Genomic DNA, 24,525 nt, shown 5'->3' with positions numbered 1-24,525 from the left:
CCTTCTTAATTAGAAGGGACCTCAGGAGTCTCCTCTTAGCTCCAAGCTATTCTAAACAAAATAAAGAAGAACGAGACTGGGGAGGGGGAGGCTATTCTGAACAAAATAAAGAGAAATAAGAGGAACGAGAGAGAGAGAGAGAGAGAGAGAGAGAGAGAGAGAGAGAGAGAAAGAGAGAGAGAGAGAGAGAGAGAGAGAGAGAGAGAGAGAGAGAATCTTCATTGACTTTTGAAAGATTTATATAGACAACATCCCAAGAAGCTTATGAAATGTATTTTTCCATTTTGGGTGGAGGAAACTGCCGATGAAAAGATAGTGCTCAGCGACAGAATTTCATTGAGATTGGAAATACTGAGAGCTGGATCTCTGATTGGTAGTCCAGTTGCTCAAAAATAAATTCATATAAACATCATCTCTTAGAACCGAAAAAAGAATCCGTCCTCCAGTGAGCCTTGGGGAGCCCCAGTATTGAGGTACTGTGTTACTAAATATGGGGCAGGCTTCCCATGTGCTTTCATAGCCAGAGAGAGAAGCAGCAATGAGGAGAGCCCCCAGACCCAACACTCCAGCAGTTTCTGCAGATTCCAAGTTCCTCTGTGCCAGTGTCATCTTCCAGGAAAGGGGGACACTGTCTTCACTTCACCCACTCTTTCCTTTGCAGCTCAACTGTCTACCAACTCGGGCCAGCACAGAGCCATTGTTACTTTATTTGGAAATGATCACAGGAGACATCGCACATTCTTTGCTCTAACCGCAGACAGTATCCCCAAGAGTACTGAGTGAGACAATGCGATGGAGACTCTCTCTACGAGCCCCACCCAATCTAGACAAAGACACTGGGACCTAACACAGAACCTTAGACCTTCCAGGGTCTTTGTCTATACCGTCATCCAATCTGCACCTTTCCTTACCATAGCAACACAGTAAATGTCTTGAATTTAATCACACCCTTGCACTAATGTGTACTAGTGGAGGAGGGAAATACTGTCCAATACTGGTCTCCTCATGCACAATCAAATGAGACTTCTGGGAGTCCTACTCAAACTATCTGGCTTTCTGTTAGCCACAAAAGAACAGTAGAAATCTTCACCCAGGGGGATAAATGTTCTATGTCTCAGCAGCCATCTTCCCCAGCCATCTTTCTTCTCAGTCTTTTCTCCATGTCTCCTACACTCCAGCCAAACATTTTCCTGCATTTTTGTTTCTACTTATATATGCTGGTTCTACCAGTGTATTTTTCTCTCCCTTTAAGACACAGGGCCAAGGGGCTGGAGAGGTGGCTCAGTAGTTGAAGGCACTGGCTGCTCCTGCAAAGGGCCAGAGTTCAATTCTGAGCACCTATTGGGGCAGCTCAAAACTATGTCTAACTCCAGCTCCAAGGGCCCTGGTACCTTCTGGATATGAAGGGTACTGTACTCATCTTCACCAAAGTGGACTCCCTTCTTCTTTCCCTCCCTCCCTTCCTTCTTTCCTTCCTCCCTCCCTCCCTCCCTCCCTCCCTCCCTCCCTCCCTTCCTTCCTTCCTTCTTCCCTCTTTTCTGCCCCATTTCCTCTCCCCTCTCACACAAATAATCTTAAAATAGAACATATTTTTAAAAGAAAGATATAAGGTCAAGAGCTTTTCTTAGCTTTTTAAAATCTTGGGTTCACTTTAAGTGCATGTTTTTTTTTGTTTGTTTTTGTTTTTGTTTTTGTTTTTTTGCCTGAATGGATTTATGTGTATCAAGTGCATGCCTGGAACTCTAAGACTTCAGAAGAGGGTGTCAGATTCCCTGGAGCTGAAGTTACCAGCAACTGTGGGCAGCCATATGAGTCCTCTGGAAATAAAACCTGGGTCCTCTGGAAAAGCAGCAAGTGTTCTTAACTGCTCAGTCATCTCTCTACTGCCTAAGTTCAAGACCATTTTTTTAATGGATTTTTCTACATGGACTTCCAACCCCCTCCCTGGTTTCCTAAAGTCTTTTACTCATTGTAGTGTGTATGCTTCAAGATGGTAACTTAGAGACCAGTTGCTGCCCTGTTTCTGCTAGTATGTCCAAGGGAGAGCCAGTGTTTAACTGGTTACTCAAGATGATCAGCCAGTTAGAGGAATCTGGAGGCAGTGCAAAGTAAGTGAGGATCTTGCCTCTACCCCCTAAGGGCTTTTCTGGGTACCGGACCTACATAACACAGACAAAGCTTCCCTAACCACATTTTAGGAAAAGGACCTCATAATGCTAAGGAGGGTGTCGGGTGGGGTGAGCATTGCTTAGGATTCGGGTCCTGACTTTCAGCACTTTTGAAGGCATCACATCAGTGCCCCATCTGGATTGGCAGTCTACTTCTCTTGAGAAGCAAAGTGTTGTACCATGTGGCACAGCCAGTTCTGAGTCTGGGGTTCCAGTCTTTTTTCTCTGTTGTAAAATGAGGGTTAGACATAGATTATGTAGTGAGAGTTATAGAGCATTTTTCCACATGTGTGTAGGCCATGCTGAAATGATCCAACAGATACAACATGAAAATCTTAGCACTGATGCTCAGCCTTGATCTAGCTCAAAGGCAACCTCATACTCACCTCATCCTTATTTAAACCTTAAAGTACTTTTACCTACTTTTAACATGTTGACAGTTTCCCATAAAGCAACACTGACAGCCTCAGAAACGGCCACCTCCTGGTGAGGATTCTGCTGTATCTTCTTTACTGTTCGTCACTACAGACCACTAGTTCATTCGCTGAGTTGGTGAATTGAATTGTGCAGAAGAAAACCTTGGAAAACACCAGGGATGGTTAAGGAAGGTTGAGCCCTCATTATCTTGTTTCCACAAGGGAAATCAGAGTTGTTAGACTGTCTCTGCTGCAAAAGGAGCAGCATCTACATTGTAGCATCGCTGTAGCAGCAATGCAGAAGTGCTGCAAGCAGAATTAATGCATTGCAGAGAATGCAATGAAACAATGAACAATGAACAATGAAACAATAAAACCCTGCCATGATTTTTATGCAGACAGAAATTCCCAGGAAGGGCTGCTTCTTGTAGGCCTAGTGGCCACTAGAATTCAGCTCATTTCAGAAGGAAACTCTGCCACAAGTGTGGAACCAGTAGGGAGTTTCTAGGACCTTCTTTGCAGAAACAAGGATGGCAACACTCATGCAGACATGGTACTGGGGAAGTAGCTAAGAGTTCTATGTTCAGATCCACAGGTGAGGGCCAGGGGGAGTCACTGGGCCTGGCTTGGGCTTTTGAAAACCTCAAAGTTTACCTCCAATGACCTTCCTTCCTCCAACAAGACCATTTCCACTAATCCTTTCAAACAATTCCACAGCTTGGTGACCAAGCATTTAAATTTATAAGCCTATGTGGGCCATTCTCATTCAAACTACTACAGGTTAGGACTTTGTCCCCAGAGATTATCAAGGTCTTCTTCTTGTCACCATCTACCTCCTTCTGGGTAGACTGACTACCTTCAAAGAAACAGTAGGAGGGGAAGAATGTGGCAGGGTGTGTGCCTATAAAGCAGGAATTTACAGAATGCCTATAAAGCATCTTGGAGTTCGCTGCTGTGGGTCTTTGTGTCCTTGCACAGACTGTTGCTTGTCTTCCTGATTGGATATGTCTTCAGATATATCCTTTTCTCCTTTCAGGCTCTTTCCTGCTCCTGAACACCTCTGCAGACTCCAAGCACACCATTCTGAGCCCATGGATGAGGAGCAGTAGTGAGCACTGCACACTGGCTGTCTCCGTGCATAGACATCTGCAGCCTTCTGGGAGATATGTTGCTCAGCTCCTGCCCCATAATGAAGCTGGAAGAGAGATTCTTCTGGTGCCTACCCCAGGGAAACATGGGTAAGTCTTTCCTAAGGTCCAAATTGATTTTTAGAAGGTGATTTGGCTTTGGAATGCACATTTCCAGACTCTGACATCTACTTAAGACTCACAATTGTTCTTTAAATGGGTAGGTCCAGATTGAACAATTACTGCTAATATCCCCCAGGTAGTGCCTCAGGCCTTGATCTGTGGGTTCCCCAGACTGCCCTGGCCAGTGGTCCTTCCAAAGGCCAAAGGACCAGCTGTCAGACTAGGCATTTATGTGTGGATGTTAAAGATATTCATGCCCCAAGGTCCAGATAGAGCCAAGGAGCAAACAGCTAAAGAGAATGCGAAACAGCTGCCATGAAATCAATTTAATATGCTAGAAAATAGATTTTATTAGCAGAGCATAGGCAAGGATAGGAAATGACAAAATAGTGCAACCACCCAAGCAGATCCTATGATACCATGTGGCCTGAAAAATGGAATTAGTCAGGAATACATCCCACTGATAACCTGCAGAGATTAGAAGAGGGCTTTGTTCTAGAACTTTCCAGATGTGCACAACCCTACAGTCACCCTTTCTGGAAATGTAACTTGCTTGTTCAGTGATCTCACAGGCTTCTCCATGGAATGGCAAGGGAAAGCTACTTGAACTAGGCAGCTCTCTGCCTTTTTCTCTCCATTCCTTTTGTAGTTTTATAAACTATATCAATGTATATAAAGGGCTCAACTCTGAGTGTCCACAGATTTGACAAACTTTCAGTCAACACAGGCAATGGCTAGAAGAGAAAGTCTGATTTTGGAACTATGTTCAGATCATTTTCCTCCCAAGAGAACAGCTTTTAAGAAGAGTCCCTTGTGACTGATGCCTGTCGACCATCCTCTGTCCCCGTGTGTGCACACATGGAATTTTGACTATTGCTTTTCTAAGGAGGCTATAAGGTTTCTTCAATGCTTCCTTAGACATCAGTTTCTCATTCCATGCTAAGGATCCATCTGTTTTAATTATTTCTAGAAGGACCACACACCACTGCAACCCCAAGAGAAATGAAATCATTTATTTTTATTTCTTATTTTATTTATTCTTTCACTGAACAGGACATGAATGTTGCAAACCTGAACTCATAAGAGTTCAGTGGTCACATACACATATGACAGTTAACCCCCTAGCATGGGTGGGAGAGGGGCTGTTGAGCCCTGACCCCTATGTGAGGAGTTATTGACAGTAGGGGAAGAAGAATCAGTTCTCTTTGGGGGTATGTTTACCTGGGTGTGGTGTCCCAGTGTTGTGGTAGATAGCCCCATCACACAGGGTGTACATATAGACAGTACCATTTAAACTGACAGGGGGGAAAGGGGAAGAGGGAGAAGGAGAGAGATAAGAGAGACCAGAGAGAAGTGCTGAGAAGAGTGTATCAGTCGGAATCTATGAGGACATGGAGGGAGGGTATACAGGGTAGATATGATTGTGAAACATAGTATTCACTTAGTAATAACATTTAATACCATTAAGGATGCTAATCCAATAGCTAAACTTACACCCATCTTTTTGCTTCTGAAGTTCTTCTTTGGTTCCTTTGCTCTATTCTAGTTACTAGAAATAAGGAGTATCAGGTGCCTTGGCTGCCCATTGTTTGGACAAACTCTACTCAGGCAATAGGGCTTTTGTTTTTATCCTGATTTTCTTTTCCAGGAGAAAGCTGAAAGGGTAAGGCCCCCCATTCATTGGCAGAGCAAGAACAGTGGTAGCCTCAGAACATGACAGCCCTGTGAACTGATTAATTTGACTTACCATATCCAGTGTTTCTTCCTCAGGCAGCCTGGCCGATACCAGAAAGTGCATGTCTGAGCTTCTGGAATGACAATGAACCCCTGGGGTTCTGTGGGTTGAGGCAGAGGACCACTATATGACTAGGACTAAAATCCCACTGTGAGAGAAGCCTACAATACCCATGAGTGTAAGGGGACACTGACACCTCCCACATGGTACTGCCTGTGTCATGTGGCTCCTCTGTGGTGGCTACCAAAAGTGGTGTTATCTGAACTGGATCCTACACCCATTCCCTGGTTTGTGGTCTTTCCAGTAAAGTCAAAACCCACTGAAAAGTGAGACTATTTGAGTGGAGAGTTGGGTGAAAAAGACTGAGAAAGAGAACTGAAGTAAGAGAACCTTGCCAAAGACATATGCTTTCCATCCTCGAGACAAACAAACCTAGAGCCACGTAATGCTAGTATCTTTAGGGTCAGCCTTCCCTTTGATAATGTTGGGAACAGGAAAACTACCCTGTGTAGATGAACCATGAATTTCCTTAAGGTCTCTGTAGCCATCAAGGTCAAGATCCACCCCACTGTCTGATGTGACTTCTTTCTGATCACCAGAGAGTTTGAGCTGCCCTCTGTAGGGTGTGATCTGAGACAGGAGAGGAAAATAAGGATTATGCTGAGACAGATGTAGTGATGTGGAGCCCCACATCTAGAGAGACTTTGTCCTAAACTGAAGAATCTCACATAGAGAGATGTTCTCCCCATTACTGGCAGAACCATTGTAGACTTCAGTGATGTACAGGAATGATTCCAACTTTAAATTAAAGATGCCTTAGGCCAGCTTCTTACTTCCAGCTAGATCAATATGATGGCAGTGTGAGGTGTCAGCAGAAGGGACAATCAATAGCCCATTCTACCACATCGAGAAGGTTTGTTCTCCTGGGCATCTTGGCAAACTACTTGGCACAAGACCCTTGTCCAGAAAATCAGAAAGTTCTGTGTATTTGTAAGTTAGATCAGATTCTCTCAGCTTCTTATTACTGACATTTGGACTAGAGTTCTCTTTGTTAGATGAGACTGTCCTGCGCACTTTCTACAAATATCCCTGGTCTCTACTAAACTAGATGTCACCAGGACATTAGCAACCCTCCCCGATGTGTGCATCAAAAACATCCCCAGATATTTTTCTAAATGTTCTCTTTCAGTGAAACCATTCATATTGAGAACTGGTCAGTTTTAGGGAGCATTGACATCTGTACAGTTCTAGGGAGCTTTATAGTGCTAAAAGAAACTATGCCATTTGTCTGATTTTAATCGTCTCAACTTATAGACGGAGTAAACCATGGCCAGGGAATGAGTAAACCTACTTTATGTTATATCAGAAGACCTGTTTTTCTCAAGTTGAGTGTCTGGAGGCCTGCATTTATGACAGTGTTTCAGTCACTGTGGTTGGTCATATGTTACGATGACATATTAAGCTTAGTTCACTGAGTAGTAACAAAGCTGTGGCTAAATTCTATTTAACACTCTGACCAGTCACTGCTGTACCCCTGACATGTGTTTTCTTACTTTGTACTCATAAAAGCACAGTGAAATACATTATTGCTGTCATCTCCCATTTTGCAAATGAAGACATTCAGTGAAGCCAATTAACCTGTCTGAAGTCAAAGGCTGAGCAGTTTGGTGGTATTCTGAACCCAGCAGCCAGACTTCAGAGCATTTCCATCCACTGCTGTATGAGCTTAATCAGGTCATGGTAGTTCAGCAGGAGAATCATAGTTCAGATGCTGTGCTGAATGAGAAATCCTAAATTTAAAACTCTATCTTGCTATTTCTATGATCAGCTTTGCTAAGATCAGAGAGCTCTGGGTATTTGGAAGTTGAATCAGGATTGCAAAGAATATATAAGATTAACCCCTCTGCAGATAGTACTCTAGCTTCAGGCAAATCCCATGCCTTCATTTCCTCATCTGAACATTGGGAATGATGTTACTGACCCTGTCCACATGATGCTATGGGTCCTTTTCAAGGATGGGGCATTCTGCATACTGAGTATAATGCATGTGTAGAGGGCTATGTTTTAGACCCTAATACAATCTGTTCTAATAGAGATTAATCTAGTCTCAGCTTATAGGGTCTTTCCAGGAGAAACCAGTGGTTCGTAACACTGAAAGGTCACTCCCTCAGTGACATAGCACTCAGAACAGCAAGGAGGATAAGTGACAACTTGGCGATGTTGACTGTGATAATTGCCAGTGGGGCTGGATAAGATGGAGAACAGTCATTGGGAAGCAATATTCAATGTTTGCAGCCACAATAGAGGGAATAGCAAAAACCAAGTGAGCTGGGGAGAGCTGGACTCAGAGGAGCAGAATGGTCCTCTTCCACAGTAACAGCTCAGGGAACAGCAGCTTGCCTAAGAGGAAAAGGCAGTCGGGGCTCACAGTCACTGCTGATTTCCTAGTCACCTGGAAAGCAGTAGAGCTTGTCAGGGCATGAACAGCAGAGTCTGCCTAGATGCCTAGACTGCCTGGCTCTGGAGGGGTCTCCTGGGTGACAGAGATGAGGGCCCAGTCTGCTTACCACCCAGCCAAAATGACTACAGAAGCAAGGAAAGAGACACGCAGAGCTGTCCAAACAGCTCAGGTCTGGCTGACTACAAATAAGTAGGTGCATCGATAGAGAGAGAAATGAGCAGTCACTAAGTCCTCGTGATCAAAAAGAACATAACACCTATTTGATACAGTGATTTGTGAGATATCATAAGAAAACTGGTTCATATTATGCCCAACTGTAAGAGATAATAATATTAGCTTCTTTTCTGCATAAAAATTTGTTTTTTAACAGTGAAATATGTGCCTTTCCTGTGAGAAGGGACATGGCAGAGCCGAAGAACACATGGCCACGGCTTCCAAGGAACATCCAGCCCATTAACGAAGACCAGTCAAATGACAATAGCTATGTCATAGAGATAGTAAGATGCTTAGCCATATTCTGCCCAGTGAGCTGCCTGCTGTGCCATGCTGCCCTGGCAATCAGCTGTGTGTAGCTTGGTGCCCTCTTGGCTTCTGGAACACTGACAGAATTAAGGGTTTGTGGTGTATGAGGCTGTAGGAGAGAATTTTCTGAGCTCTTTTTCAGATATTCCTCTCAAGTCTTCCTGCCTCTCTAAGCACACAGATTTCTCCTGCAGCCATGACTATCTGGGGATTTTATTATGTGTGACCAGAACTCCACAGTGTGTGAAGGGAACAATTGGTCCCCTAGGGTATACGAGTTGCCAATCACTTGAATTGCTAATACTTGAAAGATGTAAAACTAAAAGATGTGTTGCTATTGAGGTTTGAGGCCAGCAAATCTGGCAGGGGTATCTCAGTGTCAACGTGCCTGTTGCAGAAGATGGGAGAGTACTGAGATAGCCCTCTATGCAAAACCTCACTTTTCTATAGACATTAACCCTAGGCCCAGAAGACACTGAAGCCCAGAATCTCCCATGAGTTTCTATGTGGAAAAGCTGAAGCCCAGTTGCATGTGCTAGAAGTCATACTGCCCACTTATGGCACAGAGAGAACTCACCTCCATACATGTATACAAGAGCTCTTCCATGTTTTTTACTGTCGTCTCCTTGCTCAATAGTTTTAATGGGAAATACCCAAATCTACTTCCCTCACATGAAAATCTGTAGATACTTGTGCAAATGAAGATAGAGCCAGGTCCAGGCTGGAGGCTACTCTACATAGGTAAATCAGTTCTGACCCAAGATCTCAGCTGTAAAGAGTAGCAGTGATACAGTAGGGGATGCACCAAGGTAATGAAAACCACACAAATATAGTCAATGAGAGCCGTGGTTTCAGGCCTAATGCTTTCGGTGGCTTGCAGTATGAATAACCACATCCATTTCCAGATTTGGTGTCTCACCTCCTCTGGAGGACATCATAGGGACTCTCAGCTACCCTTCTAGAACCATCCTGTACCAGCAAGCCCTCTTCCAGATGCTATCAAGCTGTTGGGCAACAATCAGTTGTTCTTTTTACCTCTCTGCCATTGGTTCCTCCTGGCTACCACAGGAGCAATTTTTACATCCTTCCTCCAGGGACCTTTCCTCCCCAGCATACAGCGCATAGAATCTTGGATTTTATTGGAAGTTGACAGGTCAGCATGGTCTCTTGGGGCTGATTGGGAGATGCTCCCAGGGAAGCACTCAAGCGGAAAGGGCACTTGATTCAGAAGAAAGTTGGTTACTATTCCAGAATTGTGCTGGGATTAAATTTAGGCTTCCCAGGGCCAAGTGTGGCCAACACAGCACAATCAGGGCCCTTAGCAGTCAATATCCTGCCTAAGTTCTCAGATCCTGCCTGCATGATAAACGGGATCAAGAATAAAAAAAGGTGATCATTTATTGCTACTGATGCCCTCGAGTGGCAGTGTCACAATGATTCAATTTCAGGCCCAGCTTTTTCTTACTTTCAAAGTCATTGGAGGTATCAACTTCCCCCTCTTTCCCCTTGGTCTGAATAACACACTAATAAATATACAATAAGGGCTTTAATGTCTGACTGATTTACACTAAAAAGAGAGAGCCATTCAAAGGCTTTAAAGATAATTTTTTAAAGCCTTAAAACTCACACCCTGGCTTGTCAGAGGCATATTTCCTGGGTACTCTACCTTAGTAACAGTCAGGAGATTAGAGTTTTCTGACGCAGGTGCTCATGGGACACAGAGCCTAAGTATTCTTGAGGATTGTTATCCACCCACTCCAGAGAGCTCAAGTGAATCTCTGTTTCTTAATAAAATGACAATAATTAGTCTACCCTATCTCCCGTGGTCATTGTGAACCTCAAACAGGGCAGAACCTATCCTAAATTGTTCTCCTAGCTCTGCATCTGTCTGTCCTTCTAAGGGGTCTAGGGCTGCTCTTTCTCCTGGATCACCATGGAGACCTAAACATCATCAGTTCTAAGGTATGAATTGATTTTCCTCAGCCTTAGAGTGACTGATTGGGCTGTTCATGGTAGAGCAACAGTCTAACTCACTATGCCTCGGTTCACCATATTTCTCACTATTTCAGGTAATAATATTGAGGCAACTTGTAAAATGTTGAGATACTTTGGAGGAACGGGTCTGTGCTCCAACATGGTGTATGTAAAACTCTGATGGCAGAAATAAGAGCCACACCTTTTCAAAAACTGAGCCCTATCCTCAGTGACTCATCTAATTTATTCATCTTTGAATGGGGCATGAGCGTGTGTATTTTTAGAAAACTCATTGGGGACTCCACTCCACATCAAAAATTAAGAATCATGGCTACCATCTCAGCATAATTGCCTGATCACATAAGCTGTTAGATTTACATTACCACTAAGCATCACAGAGGGAAGAATGGGCTGCAAGTGAATGGTGGACTAATGTCAGGTGGGTAGACCTTGTTCTGCTACTCGTAGGGAGACAGACTAAAGATAAGACTCCCCAACTGCAGCCCACGCTTGACTATGCATTCCTCAAGCTGGGACAGCTGTAATGCCCTTGAGTCTTGTATGGGACTTGTCTTCACTATACTCACAAATACTTCCAGAAGGATTTTCAAGGGTACAGGACACTAAGAAACTGAGAATACAGCAGAGATTAGAGAGAATCCACACCTCTTAGAGTCAAAGAAAATCTCTTCCATTGATTTATCTAGCCATCCACATAACCATCACGATGAGTACATCTATACCAAACATCTGTCCATCTACCATGTACTTGTGTGTGTGTTATTTCTCAATCTCTCCATATATCCATTGGCATATACATCCTTTTTATATGTCAGAATACCATGTGTTGACCCTCCTCTGGGACCCGCTACACAGCCCTGTTCTTTTCTTAGGAGGCAGATACACACCAGTTAATCATTACAGTGAGGACCTTCTGCACTGTGCCTGTTTAGTTTACCAGGTACATCAGCATTCGCTAACCCGTCTAATCTTCACTCTGATTTTTTCCATGCACATTATTCTCATTTTATAGATGACTAAGCTGAACCTAGAGAGGCTCTGTGATTTGTCTGTAGTCATGGCCAGCACAGGGAATCCAGTTTGCCTGGTTCATTTTCTTTTGTCTTGCTATCTCCCCAGAGGGCCTTGCCCCATGCCTAGCTCTGAGGAAAGAGGGAGCTGTTCTTATCCATTAGGAAAGGCTCTTCTTGCAGAAACTTATCGAATTCTGAGCCACAGTGCGGTGCACTCCTCGACTAGTGAGGAAAGACGACCACCACCAGAGGATTCTTCTCAGATCACGCTTTATTGTGGGAGCCTCTTGATTGAAGGGGAGAGCAGGAAGCGAGGGGCAGCCCGAACTACCCTAGCTGTCCGCTTATATAGGGAGAAGCACATACGGGCTTGCCATGATTGGTTGTCACCAGTCTGCTGACACCAGAGGCCTCAGGATTGGCCGGAGATAGGTTATGTACTGCACATGAGCAGGGTGCAGCGCCTTAGCTGACAAGAGCATTACTATATATGGAGTTGTTTACCTCAAACCATGAGGGAGCCAGCGCCATCTTGTAATGGTGTCCGCATTCGGCTCCCCACACCACAGCCTTGAGAGTGGAGATCATTTACTTCCCCAAACATAGTAGCACATGGTAAGCATTCAGTGACAGCTGTGTAGATTAATTTAAAGACAGCTCCACAATGCAGCAGGTTTTAAACATGTGCTTTGGATCTAAAGTTAATGGTAAAGCTCAGTTGGAGATCATAGAAGAATGTTCAGTCAAAGGGAAGATGACAAGTCATGTCTTTGCCCTCCACCTACACATTAGGATAGATATGTATTCCTCTCTGGGACTCAGGAGGCAGCTGTCAAAGGACTCCTCAACTATGAAGGTTGCCACTAAGTACAAAGGACAATTCCTTTCCTGGCAGATAGAACTTTTACTCATGATCCCTTTTATTGGCAGGAGTCAAAAAAGAAAATAATAATAATAAATGGGAAGATCATTCGCTTCTGCTGGCTTTGACCTTCGTAATTTGACAGCTGAAGGCTTGTAGTAGGGTCTTTTGAGCTCACTGCTTTTGTTTTCTCTACTTTGCCCTGGATATTTGATGGATTGAATACCAGAAGGATGAGAGAGTTGTGCATACCTGTAACTCCTAGCTAGTCAGAACAGCATCTTGGCAAATCCTATGATAAATAGACATTGTATACAAAGAGAAGTCAAAATGGATTGACAGAATTATGTCTCACCTCAGAAGTATTTATTGAAGCTCAGCACTTCCCAGCAGGGACAAAGATATTAGAATAAATGGAGGAATTTAGGTGGCTGTCCATTGGGAGCAAAAGATTCTCTCATTCATTCATATATTCTGACAACAAAGGTTTATGAGTTTTCCTCAGCCATTGGCATCACCAGGATACTGGTGGCTCTGGCAGTTTCTAGGATCTCGAGTTGTAGTTTGGAGTTGGCCAGCAGTGGATATCACAGTGCTGTGGGAAGAGAGCTATGAGGACTCTTTCACGTAGGTGGCGTGGAAGTGCTGCTGGTCACTGGGCAAGATACCCAAAGAGCTTGCTCTAGAGGGACGGGGTAGTTAGGTGCTAAAGAGAGGAGGGTCTAGCACACAGAGTAAGGCTGTGCAAGGGGCCAGGCATGCTGAGGAGGCCAATAATGAGCTGGAGCTGTGTGTTTGTCATTCAGAAACCTCCCATCTGCTCCCTGTTCAGTCTCTCTGAGCTCTTCATGGGATTGTGCAGCAGCAAACCAATTAGCTGCCCACAAGGGCTACTTTCTGGAGCAAAGTATATTGGCTGGACCCTCATCACTCAGCCTCTGGTTGGAGAAAACGCCCTGGGGTCAGAGCCAAAAGGAGAGGACCATCCTTCAGTCTCAGTGCCATTCTCACAGCCTCCCTGCTGCTGTCTTCATTTCCGGTGAGGACTCAAGTGCCTATGGATGATCCACAAACACAAGAATGCCTCCCCATAATGCCATAACGCGAATGGCTCTCAGAACAGAGACCTCCTCTGTTGTCTGCCCTATGGTTGGCTCAGATTACCATTGTCTCCCCTTCGCCCTTTGGCAGAAGTAGAGACAATGAGTTGCTTTTCTTTCAGCTTGACTCCACTTACCCTATTTCCACCGGCGGGCCACATGCATTCTTCTGTACCCAGAGCAGTATCTTCTCTCTGAACAGGTCTTTCAGTGTCTCCCAAATGCCACTGAATACCAATGGCACCTTGAGGTCTCCAGATCTTCACTAACCTGCCTCTAGCATTCATTCCTCATGGCCTCTAAATTCTCAGGCAAAAAGGATCTGGCAAGACAAAGTTGCAGTCTAGAGAAAGCCAGCAGCTGCAGCCTGAAGAATGGCCTTCTTCCATCTAAGCATTCTCCTTAATTTACATAAAGAAAACCACTGGAGGAGGAGGAGACCATGGAGGAGGAGGCTCTAGAACTGCTTGGTACTCACTCTTGATTCTCCTGCATCTTACAGTTCTAAGCACCTCACCGAAAAGATGCTGAGAGATCTTCCCAGCATCACACAGGTATGAAGACTACATTGAACCCACTCCATCCAATACAGCAGTTCATGCTCCAACCCTATGTAGCCACCCTAACACTACCTGATAACTAGCAATAAACTATTTGCATGAGCCCTGTGGTATAAATGCAACCCTTCCTCTTCAAAGCAAAGGGCAAAATTCAATAGTTGTCTTACACAAGAAACAACTCTTTGGGAGAGCCGGCAGATTGATGAACAGAAACTGCCAAGTATAATGCCTGAGCTACTGGAGACATGGTAGGCCATCTTAGGAACCAGGTTCTGTTCCCTTGTCTCCCAAAGCTCCCATTGGGGTAGCTCCATTCATCTCTCAGAAGTCAAGCCTGCCTGTGATGGAATCGCAGGCGTTTTGTATTTGAAACAAACTGTCTGGACAACTAATAGTGGTGGCTCCAGGGTTTGCAAACAACGAACAGCTCTGTAGCCCACATGGTAGCCCGACTTATCATTCATTCTCGGCCTCAAAGCAAACCTCAGTTTCTTATGGCCTGGCCTGCTCCTGGGTGCTCCTTTCCCCTTCTGCTTTCTTTACAGCACTGTGCCTACATGCCTCACTAAACTCCAGGCTTTGGCAGAAATGTGTTCTCTTATGGTTCAGAGCCTTAGTTAAAAGCTGTAGCCACCATGGGATTTCAAATTTAAAAGGCTTCACAAAGTCTGCAAACAGATTTGGTGTAGTGTTTAAACCTGAGAGAATTTTACATCACTGAGCTCAGTGAATGAGCATCCTTACAGCTTTCAAATTACTGATCTTCCTCCTTTGCCAGTGTAGGTAAGGTTTTGCTGTTGTTATTGTTGCTGTTGTTATTGTTTGATTGTTTGGTTTGGTAGGAGAGAGGAGGACACTTAGGTAAGGTCACAACTTCTTGAGATTAGGTTGGGCTCCAGACATGAGTGTCACGACAATTCACTGACTTCCCGAGAGTCAGAAACTATGAAAGAGCTGGGTCCCCCCTGTGCCACAGTGCAGATTCGCAGTGCATAATGCATTCTGCCCCCTCCGAGTCTCCACTTCCGTGTGTGCAGGTGTGTGTGTGTGTGCACGCATCTGAAAGCTAGAGGTCAATATCAAATATTTTTCCTCAGGAGCCATCCACCTTGTTTTGCTTGTTTCTAAGACAGTCTTCTCACATTATAGGCTGTGGCCTGCCAATTAGGCTAGGCTTGCCATCCACTGAACCCTAAGACTCAAAGTATCTCTGCATCCACTGTGCTGGGATTACAAGCACATCCCACCATGCTCAGCTTACATGGGTGTCCAAATCAGGTCCTCATGCTGGGGAGATAAATTCTTTGCCTAAAAGGTACCCAAGGAAGAAGTCATAGCAGACTGAATTCTCTACTGCTATCAATTCTAAAGAGCAATAATTGAAACCCCTGAGAATACCCTGAGAGAATCCTCCTGCAGGGAGACTCTAAGTGAACCAAATGGAGGTCGTGGTAGCAGAGCAGGTGAATGATGCAGTCTGTTCGTTTACCCCAACGGCTTAGTGAACCCCTGCCCAACACAGGCTCCTATCTGAGATCCTCTTCAGCACAGCACCCAAAGCCTTGGTCTGGCTGCCCAGCTTTCCAGCCTGGCACAGCCCATGTCTTTGGACTCTGTTCATTCAGATCAAACCACTCAGTGTTGCCCATGTGAAGCACAAAATGCCTCAGCCCTCCTTGGTCCTTGAGAGCAATTCTTCCCTCTCCCACAAAGCTCCATGCATGGCTTGTAGAGCTGACTGTATTTGTTTTTTATGTGAACGTTTCCTGGATATTCCACATCTCCTTTACATGCTAGCACTGGGCCACATGTATTCTTATCAATTAGGCTCCTTCAGCAAAAGATGGTCATTATTTCTCTTTATCCTTCAAGTGCAGTGCTCAACCCATTATGCATTCAGAAAATGCTTATTAAATCAACAAATTCCTCAGTTAGTTGTACCAGAAACTTTGGAAAATAAAATGTACCAAAATCTTGTCCCTATTCTCAAAAAAGAAAAATCACTCAATTCCTTCTGTCTCAGAGACAAGATACTGCACCTGCAGATGTGGACACAGCAACCGCCCTTGGGCATCACCTCTTCCCGTGGCCCTGACCATCTCATGCTGCAGGCCAGGGCTGGCCTGTGTAAGTTGTGGAAATGGATCCTTAGCATCCCTGGGATGCTCTCTGATTGCCTATACTGTGCTCACTGCCATCCTCTGATTTTCTGGGTTACTTCCTATAAATGCTCAACTCTCCGATTCAGCAATGGCATATCTCCCTGATAGTCCTCATCCCCTCTCCTGTTCCTGACTTTACTAGTCTTTACGTAACCACTTAACCACACCAACTCCTGTTGAGTGTTTTATTTCTAGACAAGCTAAGCTGAATTCCAATTACCTTCTCTCCAGCTGTTCCTTAAATATTCCCTTCATTATTTTGTTTTTCTCTCCCAGGACTAAAATCCCTCCCTGAGTGCATAAAATTATAATCAGTATTCTATTAAATGTTTACCTACAAATCTCAGACTGACTCTCCTGTGTTGTGTTTCTGCTTTTCCTTGTGCTGACTTACTCACCCTCCCCAAAGACTCTCCCCATACCTACCAGTCACCCTCTTCAGAGACCTAGATTGTTTCTATGTCTAAAAGAAATAAAGGAAAGAAAGGAAAGGAAAGGAAAATTTCATACTTCTCTGTAATCTTTCTTGGTCAACTGTATGTCACCTTGTCCAGCTTAGGGATGGTCTCTGGAATTTGCACAGCTTACAAGTGCAACTGTCTATAGCATGTGAATCAAGAACTTCAGTGATTGGTAGAGCGAGAATACTGATGGAAATAAACTATATACCCATAACCCTCAGGTCCTGGACTTGTAGCTGCTTCTCCAATTTCACATTCTTTTGTAACTATATATGAGTTCAAGGCACAGTAGAACTTGAAGAGTATCTCAGTTGTGTCATGAAGGAAAGTAATTGAATTGCACCTCTTTCTGCAACCCTGAGCCCAAGGAAGAGCCCTTTAGAGAACCAGGCTCTGACTTGCCTGGCCTCAGCCAGTAGTCTGCTCATCAAAGTTCAGCTTTGACTTGCCCCAGCCAGTGGGTTGCCAATCATGTTGTGAACAGATCTGCTGTAGCTTTTTGGAAAAGCTTGATATTGGTCCCTTGGCTTTGAAACTTTAGAAAGCCATCCACTGTCTCCATAGCTCTAAGCCTCCAGTGTTTTTCCATACAGCTGTGGTCGTGCATTGTAAGATCACTGTGAATAGTGACAGCCAGCTCATTCTTGCTGTTTACCATATTCATGGAACTGGAGCATATGGTTTCATTTAATAGTTTGATTTTCCTATAAACGAGTACATAACAAGGTATATAAAACTCCCAGGATAATGTCAGTCCCTACTAATTCCCTCTGTTCTTCTGCCATTTTATTGGTCTTTTGTTAGTCCCCTGAAGTCATGTAGAGCAAGCCCACTTCTCCTCCCAACAGACTTTGTCATCCCTTTGAGAATACCTTTCATAGCTTGCCCCCCTGACTTCTGCAGTGGTCTAAGTTTTTTTTTTTGTAACTCATTTCTAGAGTTCTGTCTGCCTCTCAGATAGAATCTTTCCAATGAACCCCCTCCTACCGAGGTAGCCCAAGCTTAGCGCAGTGTTTTATTGGCTGTGCCTTGGCCCCAGATCTCCAGCCAACACTAAAGTTGACACCATGAGAAGCCATGGAGGCTGCCAAGCATTTCACAAGGACCATTTCTTAGATAATTTGCATGTTTTTCTTTCCAGGGGGAGGAACCTCAAGTTTCTCTCACAGGGAAAGAAGGACTTTCTTGTTTGCCATCCCCATTCCTCAGAAACATCTGATTCAAAAAGAAATTTAATTCCAGCTTCAATGTACGTGTCATCTTGCTTCATTTGTCATCCATGTAGCCTGCCAGCTCTTCCCCTTTGTTCCCCTAATTGCCAAAGACATTTTTATACTGAGTCAATTGCATCAGGCTCAATGCAAAATGAATCAATTTGAGAAGGATATAAGCTGCACTCTTGTCTCAAGTGTGCGTTAACATTCAGATGAGCTATTTAAAATGGGTCCAGGTCAGTGCCAGAGAGACAAGCTCATCGCTATTCGGACTCATTCCCTGCTACTGGACTCCGGAGAAGGGAGCTTGGGAGCCCTCTCTTCCTCTCTTTCTCTCTCAAGGGAGGAATTCAGCTAGGTAATATCTGTGAAGAACTCAGATTTAAGGTCTGATGGACCAAACTGAGTTTGACTTGGTGAGCTCACAGTGAAATAGTGGTGGGTGGAGGAGGCAAAGGTGAGAAGAAAGTCTGTGCCCCCTTTATTTTCCTACTTGTCAAACCTCACATACACACATACATATGAAACCCAGGTTAAGTACAGATCCTACAGCCAGAAGTCTTTGGATGTAAACAAAGCAAACATAAGCAGCAAATGGTGCCTGTCAACACTCTGCTGTGAAGACTAAACAGTGTCACAGAACTGGTGTGAACACAAAGCTCTGTTGCAAAGCAGAGGCCGTGTGGTGATGCAGTGGGTTCATTCTGTTGTCAGGAGACCAAGATAATATCTCCATTACCAGCAAAAGGTTTAAAGATGGGAGCGAGGGACACCGTCAGAACAATTCCCTAATTTATGCTTTTTCAATCACCTGAGCTCATGGCCTAAACTAGTAATGGATTCTATCCATCAGAAAATTATTCTATCTGGCGTGCAGGCTTCTCAAGAAATCTGGACATCCTCACAGAGAACTGCTTAAGTGATTTAATGTGTGGGGAAGCTCTTAGCAGAGTGCCTCAGTAAAAGCTGCGGGGATCTATTTGGTCTATTTTAATTTTATGCTTCAGATATTGTGATATATTATACACACACACAAACATATACACAAGAGAAATAAAGATCAATTGTATGGTAGAGATCCTGCAGCCCTGGGAGGTACTATTAGCAGTGTAAAAGTGTGCTGTTGAGAAGGTATGCCAGAACATTCCTGTGCCTCGGTGTCTCTTTTTTATGGCCTCTAAAGTATCCCAGATCTACATTAGCTCACCAGCCTTGCCCATTTCAGTTTTTCTTACTGGTACTTCAGCTTCATCAAGACATGTATGCCTTACATTTTCGTATCAGTGTGCCCAAGTTCAAAACAGTACCTGCCGCAGACAAGGTATTCAATAAATTTTGAAAATGTAAAACTTTCAAATGCTGTCTATAGGCTGGAGAGATGGTTCCTCTGGTAAAGTGCCTGGTGTGCAAGAGTGAGGATCTGAGTTCAAAGCCCACATAAAAACCCAGGGGTGGGGATAGATGTTCATAATCCCAAGGGAGAAAGAACAGGAAAGATCTCTGGAGGTTGCTGGCCAGGGCATCAGTGACCCTATATCTCAGAGATATACTCTATCTCAAAATAAAGTAAAAAGGAGATAGATAGATAGATAGATAGATAGATAGATAGATAGATAGATAGATGATAGATAGATGATAGATAGATAGATAGATAGATAGATAGATGATAGATAGTCAGATAGATAGATAGATGATAGATAGATAGATGTTAGATAGATGATGGATAGATGATAGATAGATAGGTGATAGATGATAGATAGATAGCTAGATAGATGACAGATAGATAGAAGATAGATGATAGATGATAGATAGATGATAGATAGATGATAGATAGATAAATGATAGATAGATAAATAGATACATAGATAGATAGATAGATAGATAGATAGATAGATAGATAGCCAGGCCAGTAGCCTGATAAACATAGTGCTGTGCTGGTTTGTGAGCTGACATTGATCTTACAGTGACATCATACCCTACTTTTCCAAGCCTGCAGCAGTGAGGCCCTTGACCAGGGGCAGGAAACAAGGCTAACTCCCTGCTGTGTGATGCTCACTCTACACCAGACATTGCTCTCATGCCTTTCCCCATGTTTATTCATTTCATCTTCCTATGATGTCACATTACACCAGTCCCACTTAAAAGATGAAGAATTTCCTTAGTCACATGGTTAGTAGTGACCAAAGGTAGAATTTGAATCCACGGGATTTCACAGATTCTGAGTCCATGATCCCTGCATGCATATGACCACTGCAGATAAGAAACCATGATCTGGGCATGTAGCTCCATTGTGGGGTGCTTGTCTAAACAAAGAAAATCTCTATGTTCAGTCCCCAGGGGAAGTGTTCCCTGACTCCAGGAAAGCAATTTGTATTTGTCCAATCAAAATCAGATAGCCTGTCATGTAGCAGAGGCAAATTCCAAAGAGAAGATCTCCTCTATGTCCCATATTAAATATTATCTCTACCACCTAGACAGTTATCCTCCTTCATTTAGCCACCATTAGTTCCTGGAGGTACAGTGATGACACATCCTTCATCTGGAGAAAAGAAAAAAAAAAAAAAAGAGAGAGTGTGCACAGAGCCATGATAGGCTTTGAGTGTGGTCAGGAGAGATGCTTTCCTCCCTGCCCTGCATCCCCAGGACATGGATGGATGAGAAGCAGGAGTCAGAGTCTAATCTACAAACCGACTGTCCCCAGCTGAGCACTTAGTAAAGAGACCACTTTACTTTATTCATAGTCAGAATTAAATAACAAGCCACTAAGAGGAGGACTGCATACATAATGTATTATCAGATGATATAGAAATGACCCAGTCATATGTGTGCCACTGTATGTAGAGTCAGTCCATCTCTCTCTCTCTCTCTCTCTCTCTCTCTCTCTCTCTCTCTCTCTCTCTCTCTCTCTCTCTCTCTCTCTGCATGAGCCCTCACTAAAGTCATTCAAATCTGAGGACACTGATCTCATCCAACCCCAGCCAGCCAAGCCAGAGGTGGCCTTCCACAGCTGCATGTGGGGGCTTCCAGGTCCTTCAGAGCAAAAGGGAAAACAGTTATTTCTTTTCCAACTGGCTCATGAAAATGTTTCCCTCTAATCGAAGTTTTTCCATTTGCTTGTGCCCTTTGATGCCTACACATAATTACTTTTAAACCGGGAGCAGTTACAGTCAGGGAATTCAGAGTTACATCTGCATCTTTTGTGCTGAAACTGTTTAACCACATGCTTCAAAAGCTGGTTACAAACAGGTTGGTTTTGATGAGAATAATATAAGTCCCACCAGGCTTGCTATAATTAATAGTCTGCTTACATGATAGGAGAGAGAAAATTGTGTATTGATTCACAATTCACAAAGAAAATCAACAATTGTTTCCCACAACCCCATGGTGTCATTTTCACTCATCTGTCTTCCCAGATCTTGCCCCAAGGTCCACCCCCACCTCTTTCCCAGGGTTAGTCCTCTTTGTCTTCATTCATTCATTCATGTATTGATATGCTAGAGCATCAGTTCAATAAATATTCCCCCATACATGCAGAGAAATATACCAAGGATAGAAGCAGAGCTGGGAACAAGTGGAGGCAGGCTCATCAAGCCTGCCTTGTAGAGAGGAAAATGAATATTATAATGTAATGCACCATACCACCCTGTAAGGATTGTCATGTTGCACAGCTGGAGAGAACTCTCACAACAAGGGCCTGACATAGGCCAAAGGATCAGGGTAGCCTTTGCTAAGGAGATGACAAGCTAAACAGAAGACCAGTAGGAGAGACAAGTTCAAGAATCTTCCAAGGAGATGGGGAGGGCACATGAAGTCACAGAAAGGAAAGATGTTGGGGCATTTTCAAGGAAATCAAAGAAAGTGCAGTCTGGGCCCAGATGAACAGAGCAATGATGAAGGAATCCTGGGGACAAAGACAAGCAGAGGTCAGATCACAAACACACAAGGCCAAAGTCATGGTCTTTAGAGCCAAGCAAAGCCAATGTAGTTTGGGTAAGATTTCAAGTTGAAGAAAGGATAGGTCGCTGGGATATGGAGACCTCAAATCTTTAAAGAACCTTGGGGAAGGGCAGATGGTTCTGAACAGAGAGCAAGCGATAGAAATAAGTAAAATGCCCAGGGTTAGTGTTGGGTTGGACATGGGGTGGGGGAGCTTTTCTTTAAAATTTTTTCATCACAAGATTCCATTTAAAAATCACATTATATTCTTTTATAGCTCAGCTAAGAGTGTGTGTGCTAGACAAAGTTTTGATAAATAACAGTTTGCATTGTTGTTTAAGATCTTTGTAGTGCTGAGAAAATTTTTGCTCACACAATTGTTCGAGGATTTTCTTTTAGAAATTTTTAGGGCTGAAGAGATAGCTCAGTGGTTAAGAAAGCTTACTGTTCTTGCAGAGGACAGCAGGTCAGTTCCCAGCACCTCATAGTTGCTCCAATTCCAGGATATTAAATATTGTTTTCTAGCCTTTGAACACACATACAGACACATAAAGAGAGAGAGAGACAGAAACAGAGAGATAGAGATAGAGATAGATAGATAGATAGATAGATAGATAGATAGATAGATAGGCAGGCAGACAGACAGATGGATAGATGATAGATAGATAGACAGAAACAGACTTAGACTGAGACAGAGAACAACAGATATATAGATAGATAATCTTTACAGATATACTTTCTTTTTGGGATGTTGAGCTTTGGAGTTTATGTTAACTCTATGACTCATTGTGTGAGACTCAGAAGTTCAAGGCCATCTTCAGCTAGACAATGAGTTTGAAAAAAAAAAAATTTAAAAGAAAAAAAAACCATAAAATCTTAAACCTCAAAATGAAAGAAAATTTTGCTATCTATGATAAATTCTTTTTTTCACTGAGTTAAGAAATAGGAAGAGATTTCTTATAGACTCTGTATGAAAGAAGATAGGCAAATGGCCATGAAGCCCAGAAAGATGCTGGAGACATCACTTAGATTAGGAAGATGGGTCACACTGCAGACTTTATTCTATGTTGGCTGGATATGAAGAACTAAAACTCTTATTACTGTCGCTTCAAACAGGAGATAGGATCACCATTTTGAAAAACACTTTATATATCTCCTTTAAAACTACAGTGGAACCAGCCAGCTAGTCTACTACTGTGTGTTTATGTGAGAAAATAAAAGTGAATGTTAGCACAAACCTATACCTTAAAACATACAGCAACTTTACTCACAAGAGTCCAGAATTGGAAATGACCCAGTGGTCCCTCTGTAGGCAGGTGGATAAGGGAGCTTCAGTTTGTGTGATTATAAAGCAGTCCAAAAATAAAAGGGCATGATTTAATGAGTGTTCTTCCAAGGTTGACAACCTGAGTTTAGTCCCTGGGACTCTTATCATAGAGAGAACCATTTAACGTTGATGACCTTCACACATGAGCTATAGCATGCGTCTCCTTACAGACATAGCTGCACACATGCACATAAAATAAATAAAAGTACATTGTTTACTGAATATACAACCTAGATAAAGCTATAAGCCATTAGGCAAGAAAAAGAAGCCATTTAATATGTGCTTAAGCTTATACATAATGCTAGAAAATGCAACCTGCATACTAAATTCATAGAAAGCTGGACAGTGGTTCTTCAGGAAATAGGGGAGGAAGCTTGGCTGGAAAGAAACAAGAGAGCCTTTGCATTACACAGCAGGAGGGCTGAATATAATGGAAGGGCTCTGTATTTCTAATGCATTTTGAGGTTTCCTACTGTAGAAGACCATTGTAAATGATCAAATTATGCAGTTTTTTCTTTAAACAAAAAAATTGCTAGTGTTTATTAATTGCACAAAATAATTTGGTTTCATCCTGGTATTATAATTTGTGCATATAATGAGCTTTGATTACAATTATCCTCCCGTGGCCTTGTCTTCTGCCCTCTTCTGTCTCCTGCTGGTCCCTTCCTCCCATCCTGTCCTGCACTGGAAATGGACAACAGCAGTTGCAAATAAATTATGCCACTCACCAAAGAGATTCAAAAAGGACTCAGAAGGCACTGGAAAGAGCTGAGAGCTAAGAGTGAAATGGGAAGGTGGGGAGGAAGTAGTGTGTGGGGGGAGTTTTAAGACTTTAAGGAATGAGGTGATGGCTAGAGTAGAGGAGAGCTCAGATCCTCCCATCCCCCCACCCCAACTCCCCATCCTTCACTCTGACCAGTGTGGCTCAGGTACAGCTAGACAAGACAGAGATGGGAGTTTTAGGTCCCTTAGAAAGACTTCCCAGAACATGGCAGCTTACCCCATGTTCAAGTCTTTAGAACTAGAGACTGGAGAGGTGATTTGGTATTAAGAGCGTCTTTTCTTCCAGAGAACCTGTGTTTGGTTCCCAGATCCTACTCATAGGAGGTTCACAACTGACTGTAACTCTGGTTCTGGGAGGTCCCACGCCCTCATCTGTGTGCATCGTGAGACCTATTCCAAACAAACGAACAAACGAAAACAAAACCGATCTAGATGGGAAAAAAAATAACCCCAGTGTTTTGAAGGTTCTAGCCTACACTGGTGGTTTTTCTGTCAACGTGAGTAAGAATTTCTGGTTTCCATAAGACAATGTGTTCTCTACTGCTATCTACTGAGCTTTC

The 24,525-nt window shown here is 43.4% G+C and overlaps 1 protein-coding gene across 1 annotated transcript in view; it reads left to right on the top strand.

Moving 5' to 3' along the window:
* Positions 1-24,525, top strand: part of ALK (ALK receptor tyrosine kinase) — a gene marked incomplete at both ends in the record, with an annotated part of 704,256 nt that overhangs the window by 378,099 nt on the left and 301,632 nt on the right. Inside the window, one exon of the mRNA XM_080929282.1 lies at positions 3,621-3,822. Coding sequence (XP_080785408.1) covers positions 3,621-3,822 — 202 coding nt within the window. The remainder of the gene's footprint in view (positions 1-3,620; positions 3,823-24,525) is intronic.

This window comes from Micromys minutus (genome assembly GCF_963924665.1).
Source record: "Micromys minutus genome assembly, chromosome: 1".
In the NCBI taxonomy this organism is placed as follows: Eukaryota; Metazoa; Chordata; class Mammalia; order Rodentia; family Muridae; genus Micromys; species Micromys minutus.
The sequence above is the reverse complement of the archived record's forward strand: the minus strand, read 5'-3'. Positions and strand labels throughout refer to the sequence as shown.